This window comes from Pagrus major, chromosome 21 (assembly GCF_040436345.1).
Source record: "Pagrus major chromosome 21, Pma_NU_1.0".
Taxonomy (NCBI): domain Eukaryota; kingdom Metazoa; phylum Chordata; class Actinopteri; order Spariformes; family Sparidae; genus Pagrus; species Pagrus major.
Window position 1 is genome coordinate 25,385,730 of NC_133235.1, and position 26,534 is coordinate 25,412,263.

At 43.3% G+C, this 26,534-nt stretch overlaps 2 protein-coding genes across 4 annotated transcripts; one reads left to right on the forward strand and one right to left on the reverse strand.

Annotated features, from left to right (window-relative positions):
- Nucleotides 1–790: 790 nt before the first annotated feature.
- Nucleotides 791–13,957, forward strand: wdr47a (WD repeat domain 47a). 2 transcript variants are annotated; one of them, XM_073491176.1, is made up of 17 exons: nt 791–944; nt 2,592–2,761; nt 3,164–3,247; nt 3,357–3,441; nt 4,988–5,119; nt 5,252–5,428; nt 5,537–6,048; nt 6,135–6,252; nt 8,364–8,545; nt 9,286–9,531; nt 9,618–9,684; nt 10,115–10,272; nt 10,628–10,797; nt 10,912–11,082; nt 11,170–11,301; nt 11,611–11,829; nt 12,254–13,957. In XM_073491176.1, exons 2-17 carry the CDS (start codon nt 2,604–2,606, stop codon nt 12,394–12,396), a joined length of 2,754 nt encoding a protein of 917 aa, XP_073347277.1. In that variant the 5' UTR covers nt 791–944; nt 2,592–2,603; the 3' UTR covers nt 12,397–13,957. The 2 variants fall into 2 exon arrangements, with proteins under 2 accessions (XP_073347277.1, XP_073347279.1); XM_073491178.1 differs by having other exon boundaries at nt 866–944; nt 9,621–9,684; nt 12,254–12,432.
- Nucleotides 13,958–14,030: 73 nt separating this feature from the next.
- gpsm2 (G protein signaling modulator 2) lies at nt 14,031–24,763 on the reverse strand. 2 transcript variants are annotated; one of them, XM_073491179.1, is made up of 16 exons: nt 24,515–24,763; nt 23,331–23,369; nt 20,918–21,261; nt 18,458–18,679; nt 17,890–18,025; nt 17,629–17,768; nt 17,418–17,541; nt 17,192–17,307; nt 16,499–16,654; nt 16,289–16,397; nt 16,038–16,167; nt 15,885–15,961; nt 15,581–15,766; nt 15,329–15,488; nt 15,045–15,238; nt 14,031–14,843 (listed from the first exon to the last, which is right to left on the reverse strand). In XM_073491179.1, exons 3-16 carry the CDS (start codon nt 20,980–20,982, stop codon nt 14,667–14,669), a joined length of 1,992 nt encoding a protein of 663 aa, XP_073347280.1. In that variant the 5' UTR covers nt 20,983–21,261; nt 23,331–23,369; nt 24,515–24,763; the 3' UTR covers nt 14,031–14,666. The 2 variants fall into 2 exon arrangements, with proteins under 2 accessions (XP_073347280.1, XP_073347281.1); XM_073491180.1 differs by lacking the exon at nt 20,918–21,261 and having other exon boundaries at nt 14,575–14,843; nt 24,515–24,603.
- Nucleotides 24,764–26,534: the final 1,771 nt, after the last annotated feature.

Genomic DNA, 26,534 nt, shown 5'->3' on the forward strand with positions numbered 1-26,534 from the left:
TGTTCACGGTGATTTCTTTCAATACAAGTTGCTAGAGACAGTAACTACAACAACATAATAATGGAAGGCGACAAAGACATGGTGAGTTAAAGTTTTCTGCTCTGAATCACATAATCACCACCATTCAACTGCGGGAGCTGCCTGGTTCGCGCTACCGGGGACAGATGCTGTTTTTCGGGCAGAAATGTGATGAGGAGTCGGTAGGACAGACAGGATGACAGGCACTTTTCCTCATATAAGATGCTGTAGACACGACCTGTTACCACAGTACTGTTGTTTGGTCTTGTAACATTGCTTTGTGGGATGATCCGTTTAGTTGTCAGACTGTGAACTCATCAGACCGACACACTGCTGCCGGCATTTCCATTCACACCGACGCCGTCTCACCTCTGCTGCTCGGCTCTGTTACTACCTCAGAGGTGGAATAAAACTGTTAAACATAACATAAAATATCAACAAGATTTCCCGCTGTCGAAAGCGCAGTGTGAAGGGGGCTAATGATGGAAGCCCCCCCCCCCCCCCCCCCCCCCCCCCCCCCCCCCCGCCCACCTCTGTGCACGCCCCTGTTTTTTGACACTCTTTATATGAGGTTTTAATAATCTTAACACTTTCAATTTTGAATTTCCTTCGTTTACATGTGGTAATCACTGCTGCTGGTAATGTGAAGTTTGTGGAGGATGGATGGAGGCGGTGCTCCTGCAGGCAGCAGCAGCAGCAGCAGCAGGCAGGCAGCAGCAGCAGGGCTGGGCAGGGCGGCAGCAGCAGCAGCAGACCGCTGCGGAGCGCCACAGAAAGATCCAGCAAGGAGGGGACACACCGCCCAGACGAGGAGGAGGGACAGAGAGGGCGAAGACGAGCAGCAAACACCGTCGTGACAGCGTCCGTCCACAGCACGGAAACACCGAGGGGGGGGACACTGCGTTTTCATGTGTTTGTAGACACAGGTGAGCTTTTTAATCGCGGCAGATTTGTGTTGTTGTTGTTGGGGGGAAAGCTGTCAGTGCGCCACCCCGCCCGCTCAGCTAACTAGCGGATGATGCCTCTCTCCCTGTCGGCCTGGCTAGCTAACAGACCCCCCTCCCCTCCCTCTCTCCCTCTCTCTTCCTCTGCTATCCTCCAACAAACCGGTTAGGACTTTTATTAGTCCGCTTTGTATGAGCCCTGACGGTAACTAGCTGTTTGTTTGGTTTTGCTGTAATCCGCTCGCTAAACTGAGTAGCCATGTAAAGCTAGCAAGTAGCCTAAGCTCCTTACAGTGTTTGACTTGTGGCTTACTGCCAGTGTTATTAGCTAACCATCTCCCATGCTAGTTTAGCAGGACTGCAGTGCTGCCTGGAGCCAGGACAGACAGCTTGTCGAGCTAGTTTTGTAGCTGCTAATGTCTAATTACTGTCGTTTAATAAGGTAGATACATGACTATAAATGTGTTAGAAGCTACTCACTGTCATGACAGTGATATGTGAGGTTAAACACAACATGTGGAGGGGGTGAGCATCCTCTCAAGCTAAGTTGCTGCCTTCATTTAACATCCTGTGTTTTCATCTAAAGTCATGTATGTCCATGATGAGGGACTGACACTGGCTTCTTCTATGTCCTGATAATAGCATTGTTAAATAATCAGTTGTATGATGCTGGGAGTGGTTAAATCAGATGCTGAAGGCTCAGGTCACCAGTGTATTTGAATAGGTAAAGCCTGCAGACAAGATGAACATGCAAACAAAGAGTTTGTTTCAAACCACAACACACTTCAGGTTGCACACCTTTGATCCTCAGAAGTTAAACTTTACAGAGGACTCATGTGAGATTCATGACCGTGCATTTTTTTTTTGGCTTTACACAAAGTATGTGTTTCCTGCATGCGAGATGAAATCTGATCAGACTGCAGACGTAGGATGGAAATCTGTACATTTAAACAGCAAACTGAGGCACTGTTCAGTTACACACATGCATATTCAGGAGCTTTACACTCATTGATCCGCATCTGCATTTTTAGATGCTTTCGGCAAGAGATGCTTGCCACTAGGGGTTTGGTATTATGGTTGAAATCATTAACATATTCTCTGATGTTGATATATATCTAGATGTGGCAAATGTTTGCAAAATCACACATAACGATTCAAACTTGTATTCAAAGTAGGGTTGCACAATTATTCAAAATATGAGTACTGTAGGCCTGCAGAGATGTCCTAGACTACTAATGACAGTCTCCAGATGTACGACCCCAGCAAATGTCACATCATCGTGACATTGTATCACAATATCTGTCTTTTTTTAACGATATCTTGCAGCCTTAGTGCAACTTGCAACCTTTCTATGTATAAAACATAAAAGAAAGAACTTTGTGTAAGAATTTTGTCCACTTTCTTGGAGTTAGAACTTGTTACTTTGGACACCTATTATATCATGAATATGGTTCTGTGGATCATTTTCCCACCCGTTCTGGTCACAAGCCTGCTTCAGCTACCTCAGGGTTTATTCATGCCTGCACAGGAAAGAACAAAGAAACTGTTCAGTTGTTTTGTTCGTCCACTTTTGCATGTGTGTGTGAAGTCCTATAAGTATTTTTGCTTTATTGCCCGTGTCATTGGTAGCCCGTCGTCACCATGACAGCGGAAGAAACCATAAACGTGAAGGAGGTGGAGATCATCAAGGCGATCCTGGACTTTCTCCACTCCAGGAAGCTGCACATCAGCATGCTGGCACTGGAGAAGGAGAGCGGCGTCATCAATGGGCTCTACTCAGACGACATGCTCTTCCTCAGGTATGTGGACGCTGGATGCAGTCGTCTCAGGTTGCAGCTCCCAAAATCTGCGTACTAGGAGGCAGAAACAAGAGGCAACTGTTCCACCCTTAGTTTAGTGTTTCTAATCGTGTCCTCTACATTAGAGATTGTGTAACACTGCACCGCTGCTGGAGATGTGAGTGTTCTCTTGAAAGTCATCCAACAATGTGGTCAGCCTGAGTATTAAATACATTAAGGTATGTCAGTTAATAGGCTGTCTCACCTTGTCATGGTACACCTTTTATTAAGAAAGTATTTTGCTCTTTTGTTAGCCATGTTTCAATAAAAAACTGTGATTTTTCACATGTGTCGCACATTCTTGTTAAAGGACATGACTCTTTGTGTAACCTCTGTGTTAAAAATAAACTGTTTTTGTTTCAGGCAACTGGTGCTCGATGGCCAGTGGGACGAGGTCTTGCAGTTCATTCAGCCTTTGGAGTGCATGGATAAGTTTGACAGAAAAAGGTGTGTGAATCGCTGTCAGTGTGTTGTATCCTGGAGGCATCGCCAGCAGCAACACTTGCATCACTTCTTTTCATGTCACCACTTCTAATGTCACCTGTCATGTCCTCAGGTTTCGTTACATCATCCTCAAGCAGAAGTTTCTGGAGGCTCTGTGTGTGAATAACGCCATGTCTGCAGAAGATGAGCCACAGCACGTAAGCCACTGAACTTTTTTTATTATAAGTATTTTTTTTTAAGTCTCTAAGCCTCTCCCAAGCGACACAGCCTTGAATTCTCATCCTTAATGAATAGACGTTGTAACAGTGCTGCTTTGTCTTCCCTTTCGACTGTCACCGGTTGTCATGGCAGTAAACAAGAAGGCTGCATCTCAAAGAGAAGAAGAGACGCAAACAGTGTTTATAATACGTGCAACTCTGCAAGTTATGGGAACAAACCCCACAAACTTTCTGTTTCTAAAGCGAGGAGAAGGCAGGCTGTGAGTGTCTATGTATGTCTGCTCAACAGTGACTGCATTTGCATGCAAGGAGTGAGGTGGTTATTGGCCACACTGCGGCCAAGGACTTATCCGGATTAAGCTCTTTATATGCGCCTCTGGTACTACGTGATCGACTGACCTGAGAATAAGCCATTTTACGAATTTATCTGTTCACCTGTGATGTCCCACCCACAGATGAAATGGTGCCGCCATCTGCTGCTTCTTTCCTCTCAGTCTGAGCCGTAGATTGTATTCAAAAATGGGCTAGAGCAACAATAATATTAAGCTTTGGATTCTAATATGCTGAAATGTTGCAAGCGAGCATGAACAAGACTGCAGACTAAATGTTCATACTGGTTGCACTGGTGCGCCTAACTTTTTCATTTCGGTGCATGAGCACATAAATTAGGTGCACCCGATAATACATTTTAATTTCATTTCTTAGCTTGTAGCTTGATTATGACTTGTGTCATAATGTCATTTGAAAATCTTGCGACTGAATAACTCAAAAACACATAAATGTTGCATTTAAAAAGATTCAGATTCGGCATCAGATGGCTTTAAAACAGTAACTGAAGAATGAAATGCACCTGAAGAGCTTTACGCTTATAAATTCTTCATGAAGTGCAGAAATCTCATCGCAACAACTGCATAATAAAATATTGACACTGATGCTTGTGGCCACCTTGTTATAAACAACCCTGAATCTAATCTAATTCTTTGTAAATCCTAATTGTTAATACGATCAAATGAATCAATAAATCTGGCGAACGCTGTTTGAATCACACATGCAGACACACTTAGTCATTCTTTCCTCTCTATTCATGCTCTTAAATTAGTCTAGCTGTCGGCCTATTGTCACATGGCAGAGCAGATAAATGCAGCTGGTGACACAGAGCGATCGGGTCCTATTAACTGGATTAGGTCAGACTTTGTTGGGCATCTGTGGACACAGTGTATTTGTGGGCATGCTCCCTGGCATTAGTGGTGTTATTGGTTTGTGTGATATTGTGTTTTCATGGTGGTGCAGGACAATGTTGTAGCAATAAGAACAAGGCGTTGTCTGATTTCTTGTGCATGTGTTCGCCTGAGAGCTGGTCTTGTGTTATTTTCGGTCACACCGACATTTAAAGGTCTGTGCCTCCGGTGTGCTGCCAGAGATAAAGCTCTCGTGTAATGCAACATGTTTGTCTCTCTCTGCTGTCCAGGGAGAAACCATGACTCAGTCATCTGCGACAATCTGAAACGCATTTCATGTTTTTCAGTTGGAGTTCACCATGCAGGAAGCAGTCAAGTGTCTCCATGCCCTGGAGGAGTTCTGTACTTCTAAAGACGACTACAGCAAACTGTGTCTGCTGCTCACGCTGCCTCGCCTCACAAACCACGCAGAGTTCAAGGCAAGAAAATGACAATTTCACAAGTTTAATCCACAACACAAACAAACATGAACAAACAACGTTTTGTTGAAAGTTTGACTTCTGTGTTCTGCATGTATGTGGATTTCTTATTTCTTTGCTGGTGTCTCTCAGGATTGGAACCCGAGCACGGCCAGGGTGCAGTGTTTTGAGGAGGCCTGCACGATGGTAGCGGAGTTCATCCCTGCAGACAGGAAGCTGAGTGAGGCTGGTTTCAAGGCCAGTAGGGATCGACTTTTCCAGCTTCTCCTCAAGGGAGTCCTCTATGAGTGCTGTGTCGAGTTCTGCCAGGTTTGAAACCCTAAACCAAACATATACACTCTGGTCTAAGCTAGTTTGTGCCTCTGATGGGTTTGTGTAATGATTATAATTGAATTGGTTGGATTATTTTGTGTGCAGAGCAAGGCGACAGGTGAGGAGATCACAGAGAGCGAGGTGCTCCTGGGTGTCGACATGCTGTGCGGTAACGGCTGTGACGACCTGGATCTGTCCCTGCTCTCCTGGATGCAGAACCTCGCCCAGAGCGTCTTCTCCTGCGCCTTCGAACAGAAGCAGCTCAACATCCACGTGGACCGCTTGGTCAAGCCCGCAAAGACCGGCTACGCCGACCTCCTCACCCCTCTCATCAGCAAGCTGTCTCCGTACCCCTCCTCTCCACTGCGTCGCCCCCAGTCCGCTGACACATACATGTCACGCTCGTTGAACCCGGCGCTGGACGGCTTGTCTTACGGGCTGTCAGGCCAGGATAAGAGAGCGAGCGGCGGGGAGGTGGCGCCGGGTAAAGGGGTCTCTCCCATGTCCCACTCGTTTGCCAACTTCCACTACCCCGGAGCAGGAGGGCAGAGCCTGAGCAGGAGTCTCATGATGGAGAGCTCCGACTGCCACAGCATCTTTGAGGAATCCCCTGAAACGTAAGCGCTTAGTTTTAGACCGGAGGTACAAGCTCTGTTGATGTTTTATGTCAGGTGTCTGAGATAATCTGTGTTTTCTCTGGAAGCTCGAGGACAGACACACCCGTGGATAAGATGATGAGTTCAGGCGGTGCTCAGAACCTGCGTCCTGCCTCAGCTCCGGGCGAGGACGCACCATCAACAGGCACCCCTGAAAGGAATGAGGTAAACAACAATCACCTTTACTTTTCAACTCGTTAGACCTGTTGTATGTCACGCATTACTGTACCAACTAAGTGCTTTATTTTTTTTATGTCCCTGCATTGTTTTCTTTCCTTCATGGGTGTTGCCTGCAGTGTAGGTCTATATATAGGCCCGTTGTGATTAAGTGTCTTTTCCAAGTAATTTTTTTTCTGAGCGTCTGAGTCATCCTCCTCCTGCTGCAAGTGTGAATTACAGCCTAGACACTGTGAAGGCTCATTCCACTCTAGCTCTGTAGTCCTCTGCCTGGATGAGTTTTTTAGGAGGAGGTTGCCCTTGTTTTGATTTGTTTGTGGTGTAGTGTTAGTATGTTTTCATCGTGTCCCCGCCACTTCAATGGCACCGTATTTAAACATTTATGCTTGTAGGAAAGGGGCTTTTGAATGTGTGTGTGCAGACACATTGTTGTTGACACAGTTAACTTTGGAAAATGAACAGTAGAAGCCTCATACCAGACTTCATGCGTAAGTAGTTTATCCTGAGAAGTTGATTAGAGGCTTTCAGGCTGTGAGTCATGCTTCCCCAGGGGTACACGGGAGAGTTGAAAGGGAAACTCTGAGGGAGAGACGTGAAGCAAAGATACCGCTTGAGGTGGAAGTGACAGATGTGTGCTGGTGTTCTAAAAACACCTGGAAATTAGTAATTAGTTGCAGTTTGGCCTACTAATTAATCAAAATGTATACTATGTACTACAACTCAAATCTCAATCTCAATACAAAGACGATACACACATTTTTTTTTGATTTAGTGGGACTTGCACATTTGGAGGATATCATTATCTCCAGTCTGCCGCTGCAGAAGTCCATATATCTGCTTGGAATCAATAAAAAGAGAAGCTTCTTATAACTCCAGAACCTGCCTAAGAATTATCACGTTTTTACGTTTTACTCACTATAAAAGTAATCCAGTAATAGTTATTTGTATATCCATGAGCACAGTGCTAAGAGGAACTGCTAATAGCTAATTCGGCACACTTTTAATGGATTATTTGTCAAAACTTAAACAAACACAGGCCATAGTTTTTAGCCTATTGTGTAACTCAGTCTATAGGAGCAGGGACAGGATGATGGGGATGTTTAGTAAAACGAAGTTTTCTTGATGTTTGTCTATGATATGATCAAATATCTTAATATTTACACGGAACAATAACGTGATATAAAATTTTGGATATTGCTGAAGCCTGATTTAGAGCAACTTCCTGCATAAATTCCTATATTGATTATGAAAAGGTGTTTCTTCTGGTCCTGAATGATTTAAGACTATTGATTTCTTTACATGACATTGTGATTATTATGAACCAGTAACGAAGGAGATTGGCCGGGCAGGAACAGGGGAAAAGATGCCTAGTTGGATTTGGTCAGCAGGGACGCATGACTCAAGAACCCAGGAGCTTAACCACAAGAAATGAGTCATTACTGCCCTCATGTTGCCTGTAAACACAGTGTTAACACACTATCTGTTTCTGTCTGCCTCATGCTTTCTATTCTGGGCCCCCTTGCTCAGCTCGGTGTGAAGTTAGTGCTTCACTCTGCCTTCCCCGTCGCCCTGGAGACACATAAAGAGGCATGAAACAGAAGCAGACTTTGGGGCCTCTGTGAGCTCACTGTCACACTCCCACCCTTTCTTTCTTGTTTTCCTCTCTACCCTCCATCCCTTTTCCAGAGCTGGCACAGTGCCAGCGTCTCTCCCCCCTGCTTCCCCTCCTGTAAAACATGCCGTAGCTCTGTTCCCATCAGATTGTCAGGACAGGAAGCGGAGGACAGAGAGGGGAAGTGACCTGTCTTCAGCTCTCCTTCCTCCTCTCATACCTGAGCTGGGGTGGAGCACGCTTCATCTGACCACAATGCCGGCTTTGAGTAGCGTTGATAGGAGTTGGCATTGGCCAGCTTCGTGGTTGGACGGTTGACATGGGTGTGAATATTATGCTTTGTAGTTGTCTCCATGCGTCCTTGTTCATTTAGCTGTTTTTCTCATACAGAGAGACTCATTCTGCTTCCTACAATACAGAACAATACAGAAAAAGTTGTGAGATGGTCCATGTATGTATTATTAACGACATTATGTTCGATCCTCAGCTCCGCGACTCCACAGAGAAGTACGAGGAGTTCTACCGGCAGCGTCTCCGTGTGCAGCAGCACCTGGAGCAGAAGCAGCAGCAGAGGCAGATGTACCAGCAGATGTTGCTGGAGGGCGGGGTCCAGCAGGAGCCCCCGCCCAGCGACATGCAGCACAGCCTCACAGAGAAGTTCCTCAACAGGTACGGACACGGCGAGAGACACCCAAAATGTTCCCCTGTCAGACCTGTCACTGGTTCTGCTGCAGCTTCCCTGAATTAAGCCAGCTAATTACTGTGTGGCTGTTAATATGTTCATACAATGGGGGAGCAGCTGTCAGACAGAAGCAGACATGTCAAGGCCCCTGATAATTAAGAGTCCCAGGTGGCTTTTCCTAACATGACACACACCCCCCTCACAAAACCCTCCAGTCCACACTGCACCATCTGTGGCGATCAGCGACATCACATCACATCACATTGGACCATCGCCTCTTGTGTTTTAGTTACATAATATTAAATCCAGACGGCGCTCAAAAATAGCACCCATTTTAAACTTAAGCATACTCTTAAACTACTACAAGAGTATGTTTACCTATGACAAAAATGACATGAAATGTGTTAATTTTTGCTCCGTCAGCAGGACAAAGGAGCTTTGATTTGTCCCTGGAGAGTTCCTCCAGTCCTCCTGTTCCCCTGTCTCTCCCTGTCTCTGTATCCTCTGCATTATTCACAAGGGTAGCTGTGCATAATGACATCATTACCTCAGTTTTCTTTTGTCCTCGGCCCTTTGTAGTTTTCACTAGATTTAACTAGCCTGCCGACTCAGTCAGCAGACAGCCTGTAGGCAAAAGTAAAAATTGAAGTAGAGGAAAAAAGGGAAATGCTAAGAGAAGTAAAATACATGGAGAAAACTAAGATTTAAGTGTTTGTGGTTTCCTCAGGTCCATCCAGAAGCTGGAGGAGCTTAATGTGGGGATGGAGAATTTAGGGGAGGAGGTGAAGTCTCTGACCCAGCAGTGTAATGGCAACGGGAACGAGCCTGCCACTGAAGACAATAACAACCCTCCATCTGTGATCCCAGAGCAGAGCCGGAACCAAGGGGGAGGGGTGCTGAGCAGCACCCCTCAACGCACCGTCGGGGGCCGCATAGTCCCTCCTCCAGATGAGTCCCCTGTCGTCACCCCGAGGTACTTCGTTATTTCTTTAAGTTTTTATACCGGAGTGTTGCGGGGTTTAAAATTACTGATGGGTTACTGTGTTTTTGTGTATTTAGCAGTGGGCAGAAACAGAAAGGAAGTGAACAAGGTGACTCTCCAGGCTCCTTATCCCGAAGTAAAGAGGTAGGTATACACACAGACATAAAGTCAGTTATTAAAAGTAACATGCTGTTGTCTCACTGTGGTGAAAAATGAGCCTGAAACGGCTCCTTGTCCCTCACATTAGCTGTTATCACTGTCACACTTCTTCTTCTTCTGGTGCTCTGTAGGAACAATTGTTGTCTCGACCTCTCTGTACTTCTCTGATCTGATTTTAAAGTTGAGCTCACTCCCTCCTGTTTTCGTCATAGTATAAGGTGATGCAGCGTGACGCTAATTTGACTAATGAGATTATAACAGTTTCAGTATTGATGTCACGCTGGCATCATGACAGAATTAATGTCATCGCGTGGACAGGATCAAAGTAGATTAGACTGCTAAGTACATATAATCTGTGTGGTCATGTGTTTTTAAAATGTGGATCTTTTATTGTATTTTATTTTATTTTTCTCAGGGGGACAAGCAGAAAAGCCTTTTTGTGCCGGTGCACACTCTGGAAGATACTCAGGCTGTTCGAGCTGTTGCCTTTCACCCGTCTGGAGCGCTCTACGCCGTGGGCTCTAACTCTAAAACTCTACGAGTCTGCGCTTATCCAGAAACATTAGACCCAAGGTAATAATTTGACCTTAGACATTAGAAGCTCCCTTGCTTACTGAAAGCTTAGAGCATAAGCAGTTGATATTGAAGGTATTCTTGACCTTGGAAACAGCAGTTGACAAAAACTATCCCACCACAAGGTCCACTGCAGCTTTTGATTATATCACACAGGTTTTCCTCGGCATAAGGAGTTGACAAAAGTAAAAGTTTATTTTTGGGGGGCACTCCACTCTTCATCCATGTTGGCATAAAAGTTGAGACTAAAAGTTCATCTTAAGTTCGACTTTGCTGTTCTACCAGTTAACTCATCTCTTCTCCAATCGTTTGTCTTCCCTCTTCTTTCTTTTTTTCTCTTCTCCACTCTCCTCAGTGGCTCAAGTCCTGTCAAGCAGCCGGTAGTCCGCTTCAAGAGGAACAAACACCACAAAGGCTCCATCTACTGTGTGGCCTGGAGCCACTGTGGGCAGCTGCTGGCTACAGGCTCCAATGACAAATACGTCAAAGTGCTGCCTTTCAGCGCAGAGACATGCAACGCCACAGGTGAGCGCACTCTGCTTATGAATGTATGGAGTGGGTTCCCTTCTGGGTTTTGAAACTAAGGTACTTAACTGTTAGTATTAACATCTCACAAGCATTCACATTTTTGTGCTTCAGGCCCAGACCTGGAGTTCAGCATGCATGACGGCACCATCAGAGACCTGGCCTTCATGGAGGGTCCAGAAAGTGGAGGAGCCATCTTGATCAGCGCCGGAGCCGGAGACTGTAACATCTACACCACCGACTGTCAGAGAGGACAGGGTCTGCACGCCCTCAGTGGACACACAGGTACACTCCACTCCGTCCACCTGTCCTTCTGAACTCAACACATGAGGTGGAGAGTGTGTAACGTGTCATTTCTGTGTTGTGTTTCAGGTCACATTCTGTCTCTGTACACGTGGGGAGGCTGGATGATTGCCTCTGGCTCTCAAGACAAGACGGTGCGTTTCTGGGACCTCAGGGTGCCCAGCTGTGTCCGAGTAGTGGGAACAGCGTTCCACGGCTCAGGTATGGCTCAAGTCAGGGCATAATGGTCAGTAGTTCAGTTTTTAAGTTTGAATGCCCATTTCCAATCAGGTACATTAAATAAGTATACACCTCTATCCATGTAAATATAGAGACATAGTAGTAGTGATAATAAAAATTAAGTTAAAATGACATAAATGAACGAATAAATAGATATCATAAAGAGACTGTAACAGTGAGTACATTTTTTATTAGAAATAAAAACACAATTTAGTCAAAACATTCATACTAAAGAATAAGAGAGAAAATCATACCATATCATACCTTTGCTAACAACTTTTCCCTCCACAGGCAGTCCTGTTGCCTCGGTAGCAGTCGATCCTAGTGGCCGTCTCCTAGCAACAGGACAGGAAGACAGCGGGTGCATGCTGTATGACATCAGAGGCGGACGAATCGTCCAGGTGTACCGGCCGCACAGCAGTGACGTGCGGTCCGTCAGGTTCTCCCCCGGAGCGCACTACCTGCTCACCGGTTCCTACGACACAAAGGTCATGGTCTCCAACCTCCAAGGTACAGTTACAGTCACATGTGTTTCATCTGCTGATGTGTTCATGTTACAACAAACTTTTATTTTGACCATGAATATAAAATAGTTTTTAATGGATTATAAAGTACTATGCATGTGTGATTATTTATTATTATTAATTAATTAAAGCAGGTAAACCAAAAAATGAGCATGATAATAATATAATATAATAATCTCCCTTAAGACTTAGGAACAACAAAAAATGTTCAATGTTCAAAATGACAATAGTATCATTTAATTCAGTTATTTCTGGGACGATGAAAAAAAAAGTAGCTTTGTGTCAGCTAAAAAAATTATCCTGGATATTCAGTTTTTACTTTTAATTCGAGACATGTTTTTGTCTTAAGGTGTGTCATGATTTTTAAAATCTGCCTGTCTGAGCTCCACTTCCTGTGTGTGTGTTTGTAGGTGACCTGACCAAGCAGTTGCCTCAGACCGTGGTGGGAGAGCACGGCGACAAGGTGATCCAGTGTCGATGGCACACACAAGACCTGTCCTTCCTCTCATCCTCTGCTGACCGCACTGTCACACTCTGGACACACAACCCATAACACACACACACACACACACACACACACACACACAGATACATAGAGCCAACCTGTCACTATAATCTAAAAGACACACATTCCCCTAAAACAACACTGCTCCTCCTGCACTATCCACACTGTCACATCCTTTCCACACGCTTGACCCTTACAACCCTGAAAACACACACACACACACACACACACACACACACACACACATGCACACACCCTTGCATTCACACACAAACAGGTGAATGAGCCTTTCACTCCTGTCTGTAGGAAACCAAATGGATACAAACCTGTGAACTTCAAAAGCACACATGTTGCATGTTCTCCTTTTCTTTACGCTGCATTCATCACACCGATCGTTGGCGTGTTCGGGGGCTAAAAAAAGCGGGATCATTCATTATTCTCACCCCTTCATCACTTCACCCCTTCATGCGGTCTCATCCTACATCTTCACTCCTTTACACAAACTAGTCAGTTGCTGCATGTCCTTTTCACTGAGGAGTTGTTCAGGTTTGACAGGACAGAGTGTTTTGTTCATGATGGTGCCTTCCTTGAGTTTCCATAACAAAAATGTTTAAAAAAAACAAAAAAAAAAAATTATAATGTGGTCATTTTTCAAGATCAAATTTTGTTAAGTCATTTCGAGAAACCTTACATTCCTTCCTTCCTTCTTTTGCATATCATTTTCTTACAGCTGATATTATGCTGCTATTGTTTAGGGGAAAACAGGAGTTGACTTTCTGGTGTAAAATGTGATTTCTCAGTGTGTCAGTAGTGAGCTTTTACCCACCCGGAGGCTGAATCTGTGAAAGTCATTCTATCTGTTCATCAGTCAGCTGTTGCTTCCCCCGTGGGATGTGTACTGTTAGTGTATCGGCTGCATTAATACGACTCAAAATGTGTAAAAAAAAAAAAAAAAAAAGACAGAAAAAAATTTCGCTTGTGCATTTGTTTTAAATTTGAAAAATCAGTGTTTTTGCGCTGAAGCTGTTACAGTGTCTTGCGATGGCTTGCTTGCGATGGAAAGATTATGTCGGCATCAAAGGGAAATACAAAGTGAAACTTGTGGCGTTCATTCCATTTAGGATCTTTCAGTGTTGAAAAGCTTTGGTTTGTCTACTGCTGTGATGATATAACAACAGTAGGTGGCAGTCTCTGCTCATGACGAGGGTCTAACCATATGCACAATGAAGTCCGAATGGACGGACGGGTGTTTTGATATTTATTTAGAACCAGTATTCGGGGCATATGCATTGTATTATTTTCTTGTATTTTACATGCGCACTTTGTCTTTTAACATTGTCTTATAATTTACTTACAAAGATGCATATTTAAGTTTTTTATGTTAATGTATAGTATATATTGTTTTAACAAATAAGGCCAAACTAATACGTACATAGATGTATTTATTTCAGTTGTGTTAATGTATGTACAGTTATTAGTATGTTTTTTGAAATGCTAGTGGCTCTTGTATCAAGCCTTTCTAATTCTTGTTTTTAAAAAGTGACCTAAATTAATTCAAGCTAACTCGAGTCTGACTGCTGGTACGTTCAATAAAGTGTCTTTTACACAAGCTGTGATCATCTGTGATTATTGTTGTTGTTGAAAAAACAGTTAAACATTATAAAAAGTCAAAACAAGATGGCTACATGAATGAGGCTTTATTGATCTGACCTCACTGAAACATTTAGTACAAAAGAGCATAAGGGCTGTACACGGGTTAAATTCATTTTTTTATCAGTTAGCTTCAAATACAATTTCTTTTGCCCGATGTTGGTCAATCAAACTAGAAAAAATCCCTTGAATATAAACCAAACACAAGGAAAGAGAGCTGTACCTCTGTCCACACTGTGAGTATAACCACATCACCTCAGAGTGCTGGGACGGCAGTTAACAATCAAAACAATCATAAAAAGCACAATAAATACAAACATAACTGTAGTCGTGTATTGAAAAATACACATACGGTGAAATGAAATTTGCTGGAGTACAGAATCATGACACACAAGGATAAAAAAAGAAACACTTGATCCCTGATACTACTGAGAGTTTGTTGGTGTTGTGCAAGTTGTGCGATACAAAGTCCTTGTTAATTAATTTGAGATTTTTTTTTCATACTGTACACTACATTTAATGCTGACAGTGCTTTGTTGTGTCCAAAAGGACAAATGCTCGGAGACACAAGGCTTTCGCCTTGACTGACCACCCCACTGGTCAGTCGTAATGCAGTCCACACCTTCATGAGATTAAAAAAAACAAAAACTGTCCCTTTAGTGTTTCGTTCAGTTGGAGCCGGGCCTGGCTGCAGCGTTTGCCGCAGAAGGCAGGGTGACGCGTTGCTCGTCCATTCGTTTGGCCTGAGAGCGCATGATGAGGCTGAAGAAGTCCTCGTCTGGGACGGTGGGCCCTCTGACCGGAGGAGGAGGAGGAGCACAGCGCTGGTCATCCAAACGGGACCCCTGGTGGAGTTAGAAGAAGAAAAAGATTGTCAGTTTGAGGTCTGGTTATGAACTTTTTAGTATGACAGGACACTACAGGTGAGTAAGTAAAAGAACAGTTTTAGCCTGCTGTGTCTGGCCCTAAATGTGCTGTGTCACTGAGCAAGAAACGGCGCTCATTCAGCTTTTCTCTGTAAACACTGTTTATTGATATTTAGGTACCTGGCACTTGACAAGCATATCGAAGAAGTCGTCGTCAGGCTCAGCACTGTCAGCGTTGGCCATCAGGTGGCTGAGCACGGCCTGGCTGCTGTTTTGATTGAGCCTGAGGCCGGGCAGGCTTCCTCCTGCTGCTGCCGATGACTCCTCTAACCGCCGACCGTGGGTGCCCGAGACATTGGCCGACTCTGATACAGCTACAGATAAACAGATGTGTTTTATTTCAGTGTGAAAAGGAAGTCATACTTTGAAATTGTGGCGGTTTTAGTTTGAATGCGTGGACTTACATTTCCTGATAGCTCTGGGCGGCGACTCTGGACCACTGTTCAATGATAACCTGCTGCCCTTATCCTGTATTGAACAGCGCTGGTCGTCCATACGGTTGCTCTGGAAGCGGCTCAGCAGGTCAAAGAAGCCCTCGTCTCCGAGCATGTCTGGACTGAGTCGCTAATAAAAGTACAAAAACAGGAAGATGAACATGCCTTGTCTGATGATAGCTGTCCTGGGCATGTGTGTTATCAGCCGAACGCATCCTGTACCTTCTGTGGTCCCTGAGCTGGCGTCTGGCTGGTGTCCAGCGTATTGCTGGTGTCCTGGAGGACCTTAGTGGAGCCAGTCTTGTACTTCTTCCCACGCAGACGGTTGACAAAGAACAGCTTGGAGGAGGTCTTAGCCAGCGACGGCTTGGACTGTTTGGTCAGGATGTCACTGTTCCACTTCTGACCCTTTAACACACAGGAACAGATGATAGAATAAACACAAAACACATTTCATTATCTGTGGTCCAAACTTGAAAAACATCTGGTTCTTAGTAGCTAAGTGTGACAGGAGAGAAGTTCTTACATTCATCTTGTCTGGAGTGAGCTTCATCAGCTCCAGGTTCTCCATGCTGTGTCGTCTGCTCATCCTGGGCCTCGCTCCTAAAACATAAAAACAACGTTAAGACCGACAAAACTCTTAAAACTTAATATATAACTTGTAAGTTAACCAACCTACCATGCTGGTTGTAGTCAATTTCCTTATTCTCTGACAGAGTGGAGTTATTCGTGCTGTAACTCAGACCCAGAACCGTCTGGAGATCAGAAACGTTCATACGAGCCGTCAGCTCCCCGCTCCTGTCTCCGGTCTAGAAAAACACACACACGCAAAAGGAGGTTAATTTGACTACTGAAGGATTTTCAAAGTAAAACTACTCTGCTTTGATGTATAGGAGAAGGCAAGGGACAGAAGACACTGCCTTCATTTACCTCTTTGCAGATCTCCAGGTGTTTCTCAGCAAAGTGCATTGCTTGGTCATGGTTCCCCAGTGCAGTGTGAGCATTTCCAAGACTCCAGCATGCACGACCCTCCCCGATCCTGCATCAAAAACACATTTCAATACTTGTGTGGGTGCACACTTAATTATAGGAAACACCAGCATGAATTCTTCTCTGTAGTGAATGAGTTTCTGTGTGTACCTGTCATTGAGGTCCTGGGCTATGATTAAGTGTTTGAGGTGGTAGTCTATGGCTCTCTCATAATCCTGGAGAAGCGTGTAGGTGTTGCCCAGACTGTAGCAGGCCTGGGCCTCCACGGCTCGATCCTTCAGCTGCCTCGCCAGCTGCAGCGTCCTCCTGACAAACACACAGACACGCCGCTTCAAAAACACTGCAGAGAGGCTTCAATAATCAGAAGAATACGGTAGCAACATTTAGAAACTGAGATTATTTTTAAAGTCGACAGAGAGCCGTTTTTAAGATGCACTTGCTTGAAAATCTTAAGCTTAATTTAGGCTTGGTGGTGCAACGCTCTGAAAAGTGGTCTTTCAACAGAGATGTCACACCACACCCAGTATTTATATCTTGCTGCAGAGAGAGGAATGATGAGGTCGACTGTTTGCTCAGTTAACCCCCCTCTAGCCTGCTCATTCTAGCAAGATTAATCAAGAATGAGCATAGAAATACATTTAAAAAAGAACTTGCACAACTTTATTTACTTTTTTACTTATTGCCACCGTTGTTTACAGAAAAAATGCTGATGCCTTTCAAGAATACTGTGTAATAGTTCTTTACTTCTGCCTGTGACAGAAGATGCTACATGTATGCATGCCCTGTCACACTTTTTTTGCACAAAAAATGATTAAAAACATTAATTTGTGTGCTTTGGCTCACTTGTAATGCTCAGCTGCCACTTCAAAATCCCCCAAAAAGATATAGGCGTTGCCCAGGTTGCAGTAAGCCCGTCTCTCTGCCGAGCGGTCGCCAAATTCCTTTGCTATGAGCAATCGCTGCACAAAATAAAAAGACACAGAAGCATATTTCAAGCAACTCATCATTTATAATCCTTGTCTTTGCAAATATGTTTTGATAAAAAAGTGTTTTTGGGGTTACACCACACCTGCTCGTGAGAAGCTACAGCCCTGCGAAAGTTTCCCAACAAGTAGTGCGTGTTGCCGAGGTTCCCGTAGGTTCGACCCTGAGCGGCGCGATCCCCGAGCTCCTTCACTATCGCCAAGTTCGCCCTGAAATTGCACATACAGTCACTGTGTCATTGATATGCTACCGACACATATACACATTCACCAGCAGCATACCGTGCAGTCACTCACTCATAGTACTCGGCTGCCTTCCTCAGTGCTGTCATCACCTCCTCTGGGAAATCTCCGGGCTCAGCTCCACTCCAGCAGATACTTTTGCCTTTGGCATGGTACACATTCCCGAAGTTATACAGAGCTCGCGCCTGACCCACCTGACACGAGCGCAGGAAAAACATGTCAGAGCAGTTGATGTCTTCTGAATGCTCCAACAATGTACAGGATATTTCACTGTAAACATGATCATGAATATTATTAAATATCCCACAGCCTCACCTTGTCACTGATGTCTCTTGCTATGTCCAAGTGCCTCTGACAGCAAACCACAGCCTCGTCGAACCGCCCCAGCACCTTTAATGTGTTGCCAAGGTTTCCGCTGGCTTTGGCCTCTCCGAGCAGGTCACCGATTGTCCTACACAACACACATTAACAATAAAAATTCCATTTTGATTTCCGATTATATGTTGGTTCAAATATAAATTATGCTTGGATATGATAGAGATTCAGAGAGAACTAATGCTGTAAATTGTACAAGGTACCCTCTAACCTGGTGTATGTTTCAAAAATATTATTATATTATTAAACAGTTTTGAGATTTGTGGGTAAAATCTGCCTAGATGGAGATGTGAATGGAATATTGTTATGATTTTATTATCTTATTATTAAAAATGCTGCAGTGAAATAACAAGAAAGTAATGACAGATGTAGGCCTATATAAACTATCCCTTTTTAAACAACCTTTGTGTCCATTCAACTCTAGATTTCTAAGTTTTGGAGGTAATTAATATTTAAACCAAGTCCTAATACATTTAGTAATGATGTGGGGTTCTTGTGCTGGTCCTACCTGGTCAAGGTGAGGTCATGCCGGTGGAACTCCAGGGCCTTGGCATAGTCATGCAGGTGGAAGTAGGCGTTGCCCAGCTGGCTGTAGATGGCACTGAGTACCTGCAGGTCCTCCGTGCCCACCTGGATGGCAGCTTCAAAGAAGGAGACGCCTGCTCTGTAGTCGCCCACCTTACAGAGCCGCTCGCCCTCCAACGCCAGCTCCAGGCAGGACACCTCCATCCTACAGCAGACAGGAGAAGAAGCAGTCTGTCAGGTGTCTAAAATATCTAGAATCCAAACTAAACAAATGAAGGACCAGTAATGAAGAAGTTGTGGAAAAACAGATCTTCTCTGGCTGAAATCTACAGCCAACTAACCGGACTCTACTCAGAACCAGGGAAAAAACCTCTTTCTAAGCAAAGGGAATGTTGTTGAGCTATTTCCTTCCGCCCACATAGAACAATGGCTCGAACTGGGGTTTGTTTGTTATGGTTTATCTCACATCCTTTAGACATGCTTCAGAAAGTTAAGTGGGTTCCTTTTACAGTCAAATGACGCAGAAAGCAAGTAGAGATGTTTCAGTACACCAATGTTCCACATTCCCTTTCCCCTGTTTATAAGCTTTGCTTTATAATGACAAATTGCTTAAATATTTTATTTTGATACTTAAAAAGATCTTTTGACTACAGGGTGTTACTTCCAGTCTTTTCAATTCAACTGAAGGTTTTCAGATTGTTTTCTTTTATGCAAGCATTGGTTTCCACTCTGTTACCCAATGGCATGAAAATTAAGTGGCAGAAATGTTTGCACTTGCAGCAGAGACAGTTTTGAAAACACTTCACTTTGATGATATGCTCACAGATGCATCCTAAAATAGAGTTCTTAACATTCAATTTGAAGTGCGTCCTCTAAAACAGCAGCATAACCGAGCATCGTAGAGTTACAAATGAGGGCGTTGCAAGGCCAGATGAAAGGAGAGTCGGACAATGGCTGGAGGCTTATCGGCAAATGGATTATCTGTAGATTATCCTGCATATCTGCACAAAGCAAAAATCGTTAGTCTGCCAACTTTTGTTTTTGCAGGAAACTGTATTGTTGGGAAGAGATTCGTTCCACACAAAGTGTGTTTATCTCAAGCTTTCCTCCTACACTCACCCAAGGTTTCATCTCAAGAACTGACCCAGTCATTCAGTCAGTCACAATCTAGTCTGGACTCCCCACGTGGCGTAAAAGCTTACATAGTTTACTGTGCTATTAAAATGACACACAAACACCAACCAAAGTAGCTTGTTTCATCATCCATCCAGGCTATAATTTGTGAACAAAAGCAAACACGGTGCTCTGAATAGTCGATAAAGCTCATGTAATCAGTAGTCTTGGGCCTTAAATTAGAAATGCCCACTTTCCGTTTACCACCAAGTTAAAAACACACTTTTCCAACACTGCGGCTGTGGCAAACACTAGCCTACCTGCTCGCTTTTTGTGCCTTACAACAACAACAGCACATGGAACATCTGAGAGGCATCTACCGAGGAAAACTTCCAGGCTGCAGCTCCTTTTCTTTGTCTCAAGCATGGAGAGAGCAACTCAACCTAACGTAGTAGTTTCTACTAAAAGAAGTTAAAAAAAATGTTAAAAATAGCATTCCTTTCCTGCAGTATCACAACCACTGGTCATCTGACGTCATAGAGATACTTTAGCATTAAAAACCTTTCAAGGAGACGCGTGTGATTCTGTCAAGCATATTAACTTCCAACGCATGGCAGCAAGGAAACTGCTCATTCAGCATCTTCTACGCTAATCTGCTTTTCTTCCTCTCAAGCTCTCTCTCCTGACCTGGTCACCTGAGATTACGGCTGTAGAGTGTGCACACGACAGATTACAGCGCTGGTGAGAGCTAAGTAGCTTTGTTAGACGTGTCAGACACAAGTCGACTCAGTAGTAGTGTCGTCTAATGGAATCAAGTCCTTAATGATAACCATCCAGACAGTAGCACCCATTGGAAAAACAGGCGTCCTGAAGCAGATGTACTCTATCCAATTAAGTTGGACACACGTGTGGCGAAAAACAAAGCACGCAGTGATGAATTTTTCAGGGCTTGTTAAATATTGAAGCTAACTGGAGCAGGTCTGTTTGGCAGGTCACACCTGCTGCCAGGGCTCTTTACCTGGGTATGTAAAGACAGCTGGCTGATGCCATTTTGGGAAACTCACCTGCCTTTAGTCAACAAACTCACTGGAAGGACTGTGAAAAGGGCCCCTGCTCATATTACATCACTTCCTCGACAAGGTAACATCAAATACATAAAAATCTGTTACCTGACACTGACGCGTCTTCTGTCACAGGCACTCAAATAATTAAAATTTTAAAACAGCCAATAAATCAATTTACAGTCCCGTCTAAAACTAATGAGGGGAAGAGGAACAGAGCCAGGCAATCTACTCTACCAAACCTTAGCCGAGAGAGGAGAGATTCCTACCTGTAGCGGACATGAAAGGGCTGCTCCTCAGCCCGCGTGCTAACCAGTGAGCCGCTGGTATCCATTGATGAGCATAATATGAGGGAAAATCCCAGTCTCGTTCCCGAAAAAATGGTTGCGTTTAAAAACAAGAACCAACAAGAAAGAAAAAAGATTCTTTGGTCAACAGGAGTTGGTAAACCAAGCAAAAAGGTCACCCGACGTGGTCAAGTCTGCTGAGTGTTGACAGGGAAAGGTAACCCCCATGAGTGTCAGACAGAGCTGCTGAGTCCTGAGTGTCCACTCGGCTGCTTTCGTACACTGCGCGTTTTGCGTCACCGTGCCTCAATCTCGTCAGCTGCCCTCTGTGAAGAGAACACAAGATGCTGTATGTGAAGCCTCATTCTGGCCACACGGTGCCATGGCAACACCAACCAAAACAGCAGCGTGCATAAGTGGGGCAGGCAGGAAGTGAGAGAGCGTGTTGGGAATAGGATGGATGGGGTCAACACCACAGAGGAGCTGTCAATCTTAGACGGTGACTCAGTTCATCCAGGCTGCTCACCAGCCTGCACATGAGCTCTAAATGAACTACAAGGTGAGCAAGCAATGAACGCCACAGAATGTGACCTATGCAAGCAGAGAAGGTAGGGAAAAAAACTTCTTCAGAGGAATCAGAGGAAGTCACTGAAAAGAAAGAGCAACCAGCAACCTGTTGCATGATTTGTCAAGGGGGAAAAAAGTCACTAAATTAAAAGGGAAGCTCTGGAAAAAGTAAGCAAAACAGATGAACCTGCTGTGTGATTGCAGCTTCCACCAGAGGAAAGGACAGCGATAAGCAACACTCATGGACAAGATAGACTGCTGCACCAAGTAAAGACCAGAGCCAACCGTTACCTCATTTCTCCATGAGGTCATGCTGGCCACACCCATTTGTCCCCCAAGTTTAACCCATGAGCCCCTCCTCCAACACACACAAAATGGGAAATGGGGCAGACCAGTTATTTGCAAACTGGGTTAGTTCTTTATGAAAGACAAAGACATGACAAAAGAAAAAGCAATGTGTGTAAGTGAAAACCTTTCAGAGACAGTTACAACACATGAGACTAGGACAGAAATTATATAGCATTTTATAGATGTAGCATGAACAACAATCACTTTGTTCTTTTTCCCAGCAATCTAAGTATGTTCAGCCCTAGTTTACAAATAGGCCACTCAAATGATGTGCTAAAAAGCCTTTTTATTTTGCTTAAAACATAACTTAATTAAACTAAATCTAAATGTGGAAATAGAAGAAACACTTTACTTTGTTAAAGTTGTGTATGTGACCGTCTACCCCCTTAATTATTACTTAAAAGTCAAAACAATGTCAGACGTGTACTGTAATTATTAATCTGTGCCCACTTCCTCATGCTGCACAAAAAATGTGGCCGGTGTCCGTGAAGCACCTTGGATTAGACCTTTGATCTACAATAGGCTTGCTGAGCGCTTCCTTTAAAGTATTAGATCAGCACTGAGCTCATAGTGCAAGAAGAGCACAAACCTTAAAAACAGATGACAAGCAAAACACCCACAAAAATGAGAACTGCTTTGACAACATGCAACTACTCAATCATGCCTTGTTGTCAGAATCTGTTGTTCAACTCAGATTAACGCTGGTCAGTTTCTCTCAATGAAAAGACTAAGGGCCTTTTAAAAATACACACACAAAGGACTTGTCTGTGTTTATGAACATGAATAAGTGTGAGTATAAGGGACACTTTGCTGCTGACATAGGATATTTCTTAAGAAGTATCTTAGCATAGAGAAACAGGTAATACAGGTAACTCTGGTAATTAAGTCCATAAATGTTGAGTACTTGCATGTAAAAAAAAAAAAAAAAGGTAATAGAGTGAAATCATCTTTGTCCAGCCTGTTTCCTCCCGCTGCTACATGAATGTCAATGGTTACAAGACAAACTAAAGCCCAGGGCTTTGGGAGCTTTGTGCAGTGCATGTTTCTGCACATTATTATAATAACCGATTGATGCGTGCCAGTGTTTGTGCAGCCTTTTCCACCATTGTATGCCAACTGGGTGTGTTTGAGAGAAACCTTCTCTGCTGCCCACAAAGCTGCAGTGAGCATGAACAAGTGTGTAAGAGGAAGATTCCTGACTAAAAGGCAAATCAAAGGAAACCAGAGGTTGTTTTCTGATGACCGCTTCACGGGAGGTAATCGCTGACGCTCTGAGTCACAAACAGGACATGATTTCATCTCAAACACACGGCAGATGACATGTGTTTTTTCTTTGTGCTTACAGCCCCATTGATGCACTCAAATGACCACTGAGACCTAAATCTAATTATGGAAACACCACTCAGCATTACACCATGAGCCAGCAAAAAAACCTGCAGCAAAACAAAAGAAAGTACGACATAAGTACTGGGATACTGACCGGTAATTCTGCCTCACTGGGACAGGATATCTGGAAAGCCTGCAAAGAAAAGAAAAACTTTACATCTAAACAAACTGGTGTTGCAGTATTTTGTTTCTGTGTATGAACATTTGTAAATTTTGACACACAGGACATACTTTGTCAAATTCATACTCCATTTCATACACACACTTTGTTGTCAGTTTATTGGATAGACCCACATACAAAAGGTGTACAATAATAAACCAGATATACCTAATAAATAACAATGAGGCATTGCCATTGTAATGCAATACATTTCAACAGCGCCTCAAACTACAGCCTCCAAAAGGACTGTACATTTGAATCAACAGCTTTTTAGTAGCCCGACCGATACTCGATTTTTGAGGCCAATGCCAATACAGACATTGGGAAGTAAGAAATTCTGATGTCCATAGGTTGGCCCTCATATGATCCCTCAAATGTGGTTATAAATCACTTGGGTTTGACAAAGACATGTAACAGAGGCAGCATAGTGTACAGTTTGACAATTAACTATACTGTCTAAAATGACATCAGTGCACAGTTTTAACATCGGCTAAACCTTTTAGTATTTCTTGCAGGGCTGTCATTTAGTTTTTAAATGTACCTACTAAACTGGTAACTATGTGTATATGTGCCACTAAAGCACTCTGAGTGATTTGATTGTTATGTCTGTTCCTATTCCCATGTTGCATGTGCAGATATAAGACATACAGGAGTATGTGTTTGTGTGTGTATGCCTGTATAGGTATGTATTACTACACTGACACACACAACATCTCAGTGCAAGTATATGAAATATATGAAAGTGGCCATATAAGACAAATACAGTTACTCTAATTATGTATAATACTTCAACTACCTCCACTTAGCAAGCTTTGACATATGTTTGTGCTTCATAAGGATCAGGTATATATCATATGGGCGTGAACAAGTAGTAACACCATCGATTACTCGTATTTAACAGATGAGTTTCTGGACACATCCCTGTCAGTACGAGCTCCATTCAGACTCATTTCAGCTTCCACGAGAAAAAAAAGACAGGATCGTACACACCACACTTCCATGATGAGTAAGCTACTGCTGTCATAAGTTTAAAAACCATCTCGAAGACAGTGAATTCACCTCCCTCCATCACATCCAGCTAAAGATTAGCTCGTTAGCATGCTAGCTTCTAAACTTACGTTAGACGATCCAGCTCGAACAATGGTGACTTCTCCTCTTCTTTTCTTTACGTTCTCACGACAACATTAAAACATAGGTCCGTTTTAAAAAAAAAAAACACGAACCTGACGCCTGTTATTTAGAGACAAACTGTATTAAACTCAGCCGTACACGACATTTTCCGTTAACTTTTCGGTAAACTTACATTTAACTTCGAGGAGAAGAGAAGAAAAAAAACCTTTCGACTGCACTCAGGCACTATGTGTTTTCGCCGAGTAGCCAATCAGAGGGCGAAATTCAAAGGTGACCACGCCCACATAACAGTCATCGGACCAATGGGTTTAAAGATAAAATAAGTGACGTGTTGTCATCGTTAGGCTGTCTGTCAGTAGCTGGCAGTTTTTAGGGAAGTATGATGGATTTATGACACCTTTTTTCTTGCCAAGTAAGCACAAAACACTACATTTCCCATGTGTATCGTTTAGGAAAATGAGGGTGCAAACTTCACCCTCACACAGAACTCTTAAAATATAATAAAAAATGTGCGTATTTCACTTAAAAAGTCCTAAAAACTATCTTCACTTTACTCCTTTCTGCTGGAGGCTTCCCCACTGTTACCAAGCAACCAGACCCTGTGTGCCAGGGTCCGGTCCGGTCCGGTCCGGTCCGCCTCCAGACGCTCCAGCGCTGCTACATTATTAATGATGCCACCGAAACTAAACCTGCCCGAGAAACCATCTGTCAGGACAGAAAGAGACAGAAATACTGGAGCTAGTTACAAACATGGTGATGTCAGGAGCAAGAGCGTGGCTGTGGATCGGAACAACTTAAAACTAATTCTGCTGAAGGACCAGTTCAAGACCCGAGTAAGTTACCACAACAATAACAATAACACAATATGAGAGTGAAGTGATGTTTGAAAGTGCTTTGTGACTCTGCAGTGTGTAGTTGTAGACTAGGCTGCTTTCTTGTGATCCCTCAGAGCTTTAACAACACACACACACCTCCTCACACACCTGTGGTGGAAAGTAACTAAGTACATTTACTCAAGTACTGCACTGTATAATTATGAGATAATTCTGCTTGAGTATTTTCATTTTCTGCCACTACAAGTCAAAATAGTGTATTTTTTACTTCATTGCATTTATGTTTGACAGATATAGTTACTGCACTTACAGAGTATTACTATATACTATACTATATCAGTTTATAAAATATGATGCATTGTTCTGGGTTAAACAATACAACAGAATATGAATATCTACAACATTCAAATGCTTTTACAGTTACATAAGTTTATAGTAATCCAAACCTGTCACACTGATATTTGCTGGCAACACTTTTTTTGAGTAATTTTTTAAGGAAAACAAAAGTCCAAATTCTCTGATTCCAGCTAGACTTCGATATGATCGAATATGACAATATTTGCTGTTATATGCAATATTTATCACAATGTCGAATATGGACCAGCTGTGTTTTTCTTGTCCTTAGAGGAACTGCTCTGACTGTATTTTAATTGTAATTTTCTAAGTAATACCAGTGTTATTTCTCACCTGGCTGGCCCTCTAGAATTTAGAGGGAAGGGAACCAGTGACAGACAAGCTGCATCTAATATTGAAGGCCTTTCTGTCATGTGTGCAATTCATTCTTTGCACTAAGGTTTTCATTCTCATATAAAAGCTCTTGTTTAATATTGTTTTGTTGTTTAAAAGTGTTAAATAGGTATGTGTTGCTGCAAAGGGAGAAGTAAAGAGGTGAACAGCGTATCAACGATACTGTCGTCTGTCGCGATATTTGTTCCGGATTATTTTGTGATATAAAATGTTGGATATCACCCCAAGCCTATTTCAAGTGTCTTAAATGTGAATATTTTCCTGTTTCTTCACTTAATATTGTTTGGTTGTGGACAAAACAAGACATTTGATGACGTTTTCACAGTTTTCTGACAACAAATCGATAAATTGAGAAAATTGTCAACAGATTAATCAACACTGAATATAATAGTTAGTTGCAGCCTTACTTTTTTATCTTACTAAGATT